The following is an 11,702-nucleotide window of genomic DNA, read 5'->3' as shown; positions in this document are numbered from 1 at the left end:
GGTCATCTTAGTCAGTCGACCCGTGGCACCTGGGTCTGCCCCGTGACCTCCTGCCAGCGGGCGTTCGACACTTCACGTGGCCTCAAGGTGCACATGGCCTGGCACAAGCGTCGTGGTGATATCACCGCCACTTAGTGGCGAATGGCGGTTGTTGTTGATTGTGTCAATGTGTGTGTGAGGTCACGTATGTCTGTGTGTACATTGATATGTGTGTAACTCCATGTGTGTGTATCTAAAGTGGATGTCTATGTGTGTGCGAGTCCATGTATGTGTGTGTATAAGTCGATGTGTCTGTGTAACTCCATGTGTGTGTGTCTAAAGTCGCTGTGTGTGCGTGCCTCCATGTTAGTCAGTGTAAGTACATTTATTTGCGTGCGTGTTAGTCCATGTGTGCGTGTTAGTCCATGTGTGTACTTTATTCACCTGGTCAAGGCCTATGATACCATCAGTAGGCCTGGGCTCTGGGTTGTTGTTCGTGCTTTCAGAGTCCCTGACCCACTGCCCACGCTCTTTGAGGACCTTCATGATGGAGAGCGGCCCTGCTTCAAACTACGTGGCCGTGAGTCAGAGCCATTCCCTCTATACCTTGGGGTGCGACCGGGATGTCCTCTGCCTCCCACATTATTTTACATATATTTGGACCACGTAGTTCGTCAAGCCTTCAATGGCTGTACCAGAAAAATTCCCATTTGGTACAGATACAATGGGAGGCTGATTTATGCCCGGCTGTGGTCAAGGGATGGCTCCCTATTGGTCAACCACGTTATGTATGCCCATGATCTGCTAATTGATGCTCACTCAAAGGACGAGTTGGACGCGCTGCTGCTGAACCTGGAGCTTGCCACTAAGAGGTGGGGCCTTACCATCAGCCCCACCAAACCTAAGCACCTGCCTGGGTATTTTGTACCATCGTACAATCCACCCCCACAACTCACAATTGGTGATTGGGCAGTTGTGCAGAGAGTGGAGAGTTTCCCATACCTGCCCAGTGTGCTCATGACTGGCTCCGGTTTCACAGCAGAGGTCTCACTCCGAATCAGTCGTGCGGCATTATATTTTCACGGGCTGTGTAACACTGTGTGGAAGCTACCTGCTCTCTCACTCCGCACGAAGCTCCAGGTCTTTTCGCCCACGGTCATTCCCTTCCTTCTCTTGTGAAACTTGGACCCCCCTAATGGAACATCTTCGCCGGTAAGAAAAATTTAGGCTGGCCTGCCTACGATCCATCCTGGGTTTAACCATATGTGTGTGTGTGCGTCTAAGTCGATGTGTTTCTATGGGTGTGGGTCGATGTATGTAAGTAGATGTGTGTCTGTCTGTTTCGCCCGAGCAAAGCCGGGTACTTACCGCTAGTCCTACATAATACACTCGCATAATATGACTGAGACCCCCCCACCGCCTACACAATCCACAAGGAGTGACTAACCCCATATCTGCATGTCATCAACACGCTAAATTCCTGTTGATATGTAAACTCCTTTGTCAAGGTGCTCTGCTCCTCCCACCCAGCTTAAAATACACTGCCAAGCTAAGCAGTGTTCATTAGGACGCTGTCTTTCCGACAGATCTGTTCTTCATCTGAGGACGGCTGCTTGCGTTGTGGTCTTAACGTCGTGAGAATTTAATGTTTAATTTGTATTATTTTATTATTTCCCTTCTACGTGACTTTACCGGAAGAACCAAGAATATGAAACCCTGCAGTCACGAAAGCTTTAAATCGAAATATTTAAATTACAACATATTAACAAGATATGAACACTTACTTTCCATTGTGAATACAGACATATTTGCTCAAAAAATAGTACGCGCGCCCCACGCTTTCATTTAGTCAGTTACAACAAGAGTACATGAAACATATATAATGCAAAGTACTTGAACAGAAAATATGTATTTATTACTTTTTAGTACATTTCATGAAAGCGTGTTAACAAAAAAGTTAATTAAACGCATCGGAGTTTTGACGTTTATCCTTGTTTTGTGTTATTAGACGAAGTGGTGCAGAGAAATGCACAGCGAGGTCGAGACAGGTCCCATTAGGTTCCTTATTTTAAAGAAAACTACGAATTGTTATCGAGAGGAAGATGGTACCTACACTTCTAAGCTGACAGTTCGTGTCGCACAAACATCTGCAGTCACATGAATACAAGGGCATTGCTCATATTCATACCACACAATTGATCTGTCCAGACATCCCATATTCTATACGTGACCCCGATACACGCAACTTGTTACATCGAGACTCACAATCGGTTGATGGGTAATCATTCGTTCATAATGCTAAATAATGTTTTCAATGCCATCAGATTTACAGAATCCGAAGAACCAGAAGTATATTTTCCGAGCAAACCCCATTGAGCAGAGATTTGTTTTAAGGGCGACTCGGGCCAGTAAGTAACATCAAAGCATTCCACCCAATTTCAGATAAAACAAAGAAATGTAATAATAGTAATTACGTTGTAAAATAGCATTCACACTTAAACGTTGGTGATTTTAAAAGAGAGTCAGTTTGAATGAGAGATGGCCGGATGGAGATTCCAAGAGACGAAACTTCTTAGGTGGTTCCCAAGGCTTTGGGGTAGCTACGTTAAATGAAAGGTAACCTCTGAGTGGATGACGCTAAAAGCTGCACGTATTGTTGTAATGAGATGCCTGTAAATAAGGTGACCTCATTGGGAATTCTTTCAGACCTTTCCAGACCCCACTTCAAACGTGCTGGGCCCTCTTACTCTGCTTTGTCCAAAAACTTTGAAGATAAATTTGCCCCTTGAGAGCCTGAACAGACTTTAAAGACAAGTGTGGCAGCGAGCACCGATGAAGGCCGGCACGGTACACGAGGGGGTGGGTGGTCAGAACCATGCCCGTCCGCCTTTATCTTCCCAGTGGTGTTTAGGCACCACACCAGGTACTCATTTGAGGCTGAGTTGACCTAGGGGAGGCCCAGGACCAATTCAGATAATTGTCACCGATGTCGACCGTGAACGGGAATCAAACTCGGGTTCCTGCGCTCGTAAGACAGCACACTAACGAATGCACGATCCCTCCGCCAAAAACTCCACCCACACCTCCACATCCACAACCTCCTGGGGGTCGCCTCGCCCTCCCTCAGAGTCCGAATGCTCCTCCTGCTTAACGCTGCCTCCATTCAACTGGAGGTCAGGGCCTGGAGTTGAGTCTTCATCTTCACATTCCACCTTCACTTCTTCACATTCCATCTTCACATTTTCACATTCCACCTTCACCTCTTCACATTCCCCCTTCACTTCTTCCCATTCAACCTTCACTGCTGGCCACGTTGCTAAACTCGGGTTGTCTTTTGGGTCTTGTTTCATGCGAGATGGGCTCGATTCCACCTCCTTCTCCACATGGATCTTCTCATGCCTATTTCGGCCGTCTAACCGTGTGAATAACTTCCCACACACAGTGCACTTGAAGGGCTTCTCACCTGTGTGTTTTCTCTGGTGAATGTTAAGATATCCAGACCGTGTAAACGATTTACCACAAACAGTGCACTTGAAGGGCCTCTCGCCAGTGTGTGTCATCTGGTGAATTTGGAGATGTGATAACTGTCTAAATGTCTTCTCACACAAAGTGCACTTGAAGGGCTTCTCGCCTGTGTGTTGTCTCTGGTGAATGGTAAGACATCTTGAGCGTGTAAATGCTTTACCACACACAGTGCACTTGAAGGGCTTCTCGCCTGTGTGTTGTCTCTGGTGAATGTTAAGAGATCCTGAACATGTAAACGCTTTACCACACACAGTGCACTTGAAGGGCTTCTCACCTGTGTGTGTTTTCTGGTGAATGTTAAGATATCCTGACTGTGTAAACGCTTTACCACAAACAGTGCACTTGAAGGGCTTCTCGCCAGTGTGTGTTATCTGGTGAATTTGGAGCTGTGATGACTGTCTAAATGTCTTCTCACACAAAGTGCACTTGAAGGGCTTATCACTTGAGTGTGTTTTTTGATGTTGAAACAAATTTCCTGAAGTTGCAAATGCCTTTCCACACACAGTGCATTTGAAAGGTTTTTCCCCTGTGTGTGTTTTCTGGTGAGCGTTAAGAGATCCTGACCGTGGAAACGCTTTACCACAGACAGTGCACTTAAAGGGCTTCTCTCCTGTGTGTTGTCTCTGGTGAGTTCTAAGTAGTGGTAAACGTCGAAATACCTTCTCGCATATAGTACACTTGAAGGTCTTCTTTGCCATGTGTAATTTGTGGTTGAAATTAATGTGTCCAGTGTGGCTCATGTCGTATGGACACTGCTCGCATTGATTCCTTCTACCACTGGGCTGTCTTGAGTCTCTGCTTCATGTCATTCAACCTACACATTACACACAAAATATACATAACCAATATACATGATACACATTATAGAACACCTCCACATTATACACATCTACACCTTACACAATATACACACGCGTTACATACTGACACACAGTACACCCAGGGGACATGAGATGCACACATTACACACAATATATACAGATTATACACGCACACGTAGTATTATTCACGATGTACTTACAAAAAAATAAGCGGACTACCTGCTGGATCTCCTCACTGTTTCGAAGAACAAATGTGACCTAAGGTCTTTGCTCATTTACCAGCTTCACATTCCTTATTGCCGTACAAATACTGGAGGAAGGGCCTTTTCCATTGATGCCCCCAGGGTCTGGAATGCTATCGCCAATAAATTGCAACTTGGATCACTACCTGTGAGATCTTCACTCAAAACTGCTCTGGAGGAGATGTACATCCCTAGCTGCCACTGCTATTCAGAATAGCCTGAAATCAAATGTATCATTCCGGATAACCGCTACAAAGTATGATCTTGAGTTTTGATTATAGTGTGTTGATCTGTAAAGGTGTATTGAATTTTTTGATTCTGCTACTGATACTCCTGCTGTTATGGAGTGACTCATGCAGCAAACTATGGCTGCAAAGTTTGGTCGTACATGTTATGTATATCGTTTATTGTTAAATTTGATTGAGTTCCTATGATTACTGTTACATTGTCTTTATAGCTTTATTTTGGTGATTTTGAAAACGTTTTGGTTAAGCCATGTTTGTTTGTTGTAGCACAGAGTTAGGCTGATAACTTTAATCTAAATTGTCGTATGGTTATTGTTTGACTTGCATCCCACTGGGATTTTTGCACACGGCGTTGAAATACGGTGTTTTTTCTTGAAGACTTTGCATTTTTTTCCAGGATTTTTCTGTTGCATATAGTCACTTTAAGATGTTTCTTGTTCATGTTTTTGTTTTGTTGCGGTTGCACCCATAGCTCACAGGGTTATACCTAATAAATGAAACTAAACTAAATGAAACACCCAACCCAACAGACACTTAGGCATGCGGTGGCTGGGAATGCGGGTGACATAACCCAGCCAATGCAGACTCACTTGCCAGGAGAGCTCACGGATTTTTTAAACCATGAAATATTTTTTATCACACCAGGTAAAGCGCACTGAGCAATAGATCTCTTTTTCAGAAATGACCTGGCCACAAATGATAGCTCAACGAAGTGGCTTATCATCACGTGGACATTTTTAGCAGCCAAATATTCTAAAAGTATGTTTCTAAATGTCAGGGTCCGGATTGAACCGATGACCTCCTGTATACCAGGCGATGTAGTTAACATCTCACCATTGTGGCACCACTGATGGGACTTTGTCCAGATCTTGCAATGATCCCTGAACAACTTACACAAACCAGTGTGGTTAAACCCAGGATGGATCGTAGACAGGCTAGCCTGAATATTACAAGCTGGTGCAGATGTTCAGTTAGAGGGGGCTCCACATTTTGCAAGGGAAGGCATGACTGTATCCGAGTAGACCTGAAGCTTCGTGTGGAGCGACAGGCGAGATAGCTGCCACGCAGAATTATGCAGTCGATTAAATGAAAATGATGTCCAACTGATTCAGAGTGAGACCTCTGTCGTCAAACCGGTGCTGGACATAAGCACACTGCCCAGGTATGGGAAACTCTCCAACCTCTCATCAACTGCTACACCACCAATAGGGAGCTGAGGGGGTGGAGTCTTTGATGACACAAAATACCCAGGCAGGTGCTTAGTTTTGGTGGGGCTGATGGTAAGACCCCACCTCTTTGTGACACACTCCAGGTTCAGCAGCAGCGCCTCCAACTCCACCTCTGAGTGAGCAGCAATCACCAGATCATCAGCAAACATAAGGGGCCGTCCATAAATGACGTCACACACCTAGGGGGGGGAGGAGGGTCAGACATTTGTGACGATGTGTGACGAGAGGGGGAGGGGGGGGTTGAGAAATCTCACGTCACATCAAAATGCGCAACTTTAAATGAATATAAACATAACATGCGTTATAACACTTATTTTTGTATTAATTTTCATTATTAACTATTTGATGATTTAAATTGACTAAGGTCACATTTTATTTATTCCATGAAGGAGCATTTTGCTTCTCCATGGTAGAATGGAGAAGCATACATTTTGTAAATTTTTTGAATGATTGTTATTAAAAATATATATTTTAATGATTCTACCAGGGCTTTCATTCTGCGGAATGAATATGTGATTGTTATAATTGTACTCTCCATTTTGCTTCGTTCTATTATAATATAATTTCAATATATTCTGAATATTGGCAGTTTTATTTAAAGTTTAATATTTTCAAGTACATTTTATGAGAAAATTTACGCGAAATTTCAGCTTTCCAACGGCTCCTTTTTAATAAATGTTTTCTCCTACAACATCAGAGTGCAGCGCCACATTAAATACGCACTACAGTGACAATAGTTAAAAGTGATTTGAAGCATGTTTTTTTTAAATGGAAATATTGTTTTGGGGGACGTCATATTTGAGGGGGGTCTGACTTTTTGTGACGCTATGTGACGAGGGGGGTCAAAAATTCGGCCAAAATCGCGTGACGTCATTTATGGACGGCCCCTAATATGGTTGACCAATAAGGAGCCATCCCTCGACTGCACCCGGGCATCGTTCACATGCAGTACACCCAGTAGCTATACATACATATTACACACAAAACATATATACACATACACACAACAATAACCTATTTGACACTGTTGTGACATCACCACGTGCTTGTGCCAGGCACTGTGCACTTTAAGGCCATGTGAATTGTTGAACGCCTACTGGCTGGTCACAAGACAGACCCAGAACAATGGGTTGACTGAGATAATTGGCAGATGCATCACCTGTGTCCTCTACTGTGCCAGTTCGATGTGTTTTAGCCACCCGGCGATCCTCTCATTTGTAGAGAGCGTCGCTCCTCTGCCCTCCGTTGTTGCTGGAGGGCGACTGCCTTCAACTGTCCAGTAGCGTCCTTCACGAGTCTCCTCCTCCTCCAGAGGCTGATCTTGACACCGCTGGTACCAGTCGTGAGCAAATTCACTCAGCTCCACATCATCCTGTATCACATCACTCATACATCGTCCTGTATAATATCATCTCATCTTTAGCCCATGACACACCCGTTTAGGCTCCTGTATATAACTTAACAAAAGCTGCTTGGGCATGCAGTGGCTGGGCATACGGGGCACATGACCCAGCCGACGCAGCCTCGCCTGTTGGAGGAGTTCACCGATGGGACTGTCCAGATCTTTCAAGGATTTGCGAGCTCCTCACATAAAGCAGCCTGCTTCAATCTATGCGAGATCGAACGCAGCGACGGTAGTAACGTGGGCAGCAGTAGCAGCTGTTGAAAGTTATCACTTATGGCCTATAAGAACCTTGATCCGTCCTTGCAGCAACCACCACTACTACGAGCACTAAAACCACAACCAAAACAACAACCACAACTTCGACCACGACAACTACGACCACCACGACAACCACAACTACAACCACCACAACCACCACCAAAACTACGACCACCAAAATTACGACCACCAAAATTACGACCACCACAACTACGACCACCACAACCACCACCACCACAACCACTACAACCACCACCACCACAACCAGCACCACCACAACCACCACCACAACAACCACCACAACCACAACAACTACGACCACCACCACAACTACGACCACCACAACTACGACCACCACAACTATGACCACCACAACTACGACCACCACAACTACGACCACAACAACTAGGACCACCACAACTACAACCACCACCACCACAACTACCACAAAAACTACGACCACGACAACCACCACAACAACCACAACTATGACCACCACAACTACGAACACCACAACCACCACCAAAACTACGACCACCACAACTACGACCACCACAACCACCACCACAACAACCACGACCACCACAACTACGACCACCACAACATAACCACCATAACTACGACCACAACAACTAGGACCACCACAACTACGACCACCACAACTACGACCACAACAACTACAACCACCACAACTACGACCACCACAACTACGACCACAACAACACAATCACCACAACCACGACCACCACAACTACGACCACAACAACACAATCACCACAACCACGACCACCACAACCACCACAACACAACCACCACAACACAACCACCACAACAAATACGATGTCAACACCTCTGCTCAGAGACCCACGGAGACGACTCACCAGCGTCACTTCCTGGTTCAGGGGTCGTCTCGTGACGTCATCGAGCGAGAGACGGGCTCAGAGTGAGGGGCGGGGGATGAGTGGGGCGGGGGGGCAGAGGGGCGGGGGTGTAGAGGGGCGGGGGGAAGATGGGCGGGGGGGAAGATGGGGAGGGGCGGAGGGTAGAGGGGCGGGGGGTATCAAGCGCGTGCATTGTGTGGGCAACAAAGAAGGAGGAGTTTCTAAACAACTGCAAATACCCTACTACCATATAATACACCTGTGTGAAAAAACTAAAATATAAACTACATCAATATATCTTCTTGGTTCTTTCGGTAAAGTCACGTAGAATGGAAATAATAAAATAATAATAAAAAACATAATAATATAATAAAATAGATTTTTATATTATATTATTTTATATTATATTATTTTATATTATATTCTTTATTATTCGTATGGGTAGCTTTATATTATTTTATTATGTTTAATTTTATTTTATTGTTTCCATTCTACATGACTTTACCGAAAGAACCAAGAAAATGAATCCCTGCAGTCACGAAAGCTTTAAATCGAAATATACCTCAATATAGTCAATGTGCTTAATATACTTTCCAATAAGCTGGGCTATTAACATTAAGTAACTGGGTATACGCTACACTATATAATGACTACCATATAGTGAACCGATAAAAACTAAATTATAAAATACATCAATGTAATCAATATAGTCAATATACTCTCCAATAAGCTGAGCTAATAACAGTAAGTCATACATTACACTTCTATGTCGCAAAAAACACAATAATATGCCTCCAGCTAAACTTTTTTCTTACATCACACGGATATACCCCGTACTATACACTGCCATAGACAAACCCAACATTGAATTATACACTGCGTTACTATACACCACCTTAGACTATACATTGTAATATTACACTATGTATTATTCTACACACCCTACTGTATACCACACTGCTGTATATTGACTATACAATTACGATATTACCTTATACATTATATTAGACATTACACTGTTATACTATTTATTATTATTATACAATCTGCTATACACGATCTCATTGATCGTCACGTGAAAGGTACCAAGAGGAAGCAACGAAATATGTCAATGGGAGAGTGGTAGCAGGAGACTTGCAGCAGAGCAAAGACTCCATTTCGTGAGGAGAAAACGTGAACACAATCAGTTAAGACCCGAAATGGTTTATCACGTTCTTCCAATGATTGCTGAGCCAGAGTCCATCTTCTTGGTTGAAATGGTCTCTGTGTTTATATATGTGGATGGCCTCGTGAACGAATCTCTCATGGTAGCCGGATGGCCTTCAGAGAGCCTCCGTCTTGGAGAAGTCAATGTCATGTGAGCCCACTGAATTATAACAATGGTCTGCCACGGCTGAGGTGTTCATTCTACCGTGTTTCAAGTCTGCTTTATGTTCACGGATGCGGTCCGAGACATGTCGTTTCGTTTCTCCAATGTAACTGCTACCACAGAGGCAACTTAGTTTGTAGATGCCAGGGTACTGTATGTCTGGAACCACATCTTTTACAGAAGGGACCAGATCACGGATTTTATGTGTAGGAATCGTACTCCGGTTGTCTTTCTCGTTCCGTTTATTCACACTTTAGAGTTCACACCTTCTCCTCATCACCGCTCCGTGTCTCCTTGTTTGCTCTGCTATACTATCTGCCATCAACGACACTCTATGTCTCTCCGTTCGCTCTCCTGCTCTCCCAAGGTCCGTTACTCCGCTGCTACCCTGTTCTGTATTCCTCCGATGCAGTGCTACCACTGCTACCGCACTCTGCGTTCTCTCTCTCCACTGCTACCGTACTCTGTCCTATCTCTATCCACTGTTACCGTACTCTATCCTATCTCTATCCACTGTTACCGTACTCTATCCTATCTCTATCCACTGTTACCGTACTCTATCCTATCTCTATCCACTGTTACCGTACTCCATCCTATCTCTATCCACCGCTACCGTTATCGTATCTTCTCTACTCACTGCTGCTTCGTCTCTCTCCCTGGCACCAACCGCTCCAGCTCCAATCCCAATCAAGACTCCCGTCTCTCCGTTACGCTATCCTCTTATCCCCACACCAATCAGTCCCAATCAATTATCTCACCCCCCCGCTTCGTCACTCGCCCCCAGGCCCCCAGCCTCACGTGGCCTTGTTATTCCCGCCAGAGCGGCGCCGGTCATTAACTACTCACCCTCCTAACTAATCACCGGCCTGCATCCTCGGTTACCCATAACACCTGTCGCCCATCTTAACGACGTCTCCCTCACGCCCGACAACAACAACCCCGTCCTCAGATACACCCCACTGTACACCGCTCGCTTGCATAGCAACAGAACAACAGAACGCGTGGCGCGTCATATTTCAAGTCCTATATCACCCCCCCCCCCCCTGTTGAAAAAGTTAGCCGTCCCGGCTAAACACGATGCGTCACGCGGAAACCACAACACACAACAAAATGTACACAATCCTCGACTCCCACAGTTTTAAGAAAATCTTCTCAAGCGGGTTCCCGCGGCCGGTCCGTCACCCCGACTCGACTGAACAGGGGCCCGGGTATCTCTGTCCATGGGTGCGGGGCAGCGTCCTGCCCGAAACGTGCGTCCATCTCCATTACCCTGGCCATTCCTCGATGAGACCCCAACGTGGTCTCGTGTGTCCCGGGGTGTCCCCTGATTCAAAAATAGCGATCCTGCAGACACACGGGGGGAAGACTGCTGAGGTGCGTCCTTCCATCGTCGCACATCACGCTCGTCGGACACATCCAATACAGGCCGTTCCGGGATGGGAGATGACGCATCATAAGGTACCACATATCTCTTCAAGCGTGACGGGTGAATGTGTCACAATCGGCGACCGTATCGAATTCTTACACTCTGATCCCGACGGACTTCCACAATCTCAACGGGCCCCTGTCAGGGCCGATGAAATTTCGGTGATGTGTCTACCGGCACCATTGGACAATGTAACCAGGCCTTGTCGCCCACCTGCCATGGTTCCCGTGGAGGCTGTGTACCGTGCAGGCGCTCATTAGCAGCCTGCCTTCGTGCCGTAATTCCCAGCGAGGCCTCCCTGGCCTCTTTCAACCGATCCAAT

General features: G+C 45.6%; 1 protein-coding gene across 3 annotated transcripts; it reads right to left on the bottom strand.

The window, feature by feature from the left end:
• Positions 1 to 1,698: 1,698 nt before the first annotated feature.
• Positions 1,699 to 8,607, bottom strand: LOC144953732 (uncharacterized). Of its 3 annotated transcripts, none has more exons than XM_078884317.1 (4): positions 8,586 to 8,607; positions 7,201 to 7,371; positions 6,105 to 6,220; positions 1,699 to 4,318 (listed from the first exon to the last, which is right to left on the bottom strand). In XM_078884317.1, exon 4 carries the CDS (start codon positions 4,242 to 4,244, stop codon positions 3,021 to 3,023), a length of 1,224 nt encoding a protein of 407 aa, XP_078740443.1. In that variant the 5' UTR covers positions 4,245 to 4,318; positions 6,105 to 6,220; positions 7,201 to 7,371; positions 8,586 to 8,607; the 3' UTR covers positions 1,699 to 3,020. The 3 variants fall into 3 exon arrangements, with proteins under 3 accessions (XP_078740443.1, XP_078740442.1, XP_078740444.1); XM_078884316.1 differs by lacking the exon at positions 8,586 to 8,607 and adding an exon at positions 8,555 to 8,573 and having other exon boundaries at positions 7,201 to 7,413; XM_078884318.1 differs by lacking the exons at positions 7,201 to 7,371; positions 8,586 to 8,607 and adding an exon at positions 8,555 to 8,575.
• Positions 8,608 to 11,702: the final 3,095 nt, after the last annotated feature.

Source organism: Lampetra fluviatilis, chromosome 81, assembly GCF_964198595.1.
Source record: "Lampetra fluviatilis chromosome 81, kcLamFluv1.1, whole genome shotgun sequence".
Taxonomy (NCBI): domain Eukaryota; kingdom Metazoa; phylum Chordata; class Hyperoartia; order Petromyzontiformes; family Petromyzontidae; genus Lampetra; species Lampetra fluviatilis.
The sequence above is the reverse complement of the archived record's forward strand: the minus strand, read 5'-3'. Positions and strand labels throughout refer to the sequence as shown.

Excerpts from the sequence above, each read along its gene's own strand:
- LOC144953732 (XM_078884317.1), bottom strand. The coding sequence starts at position 4,244 with ATGAGCCACACTGGACACATTAATTTCAACCACAAATTACACATGGCA.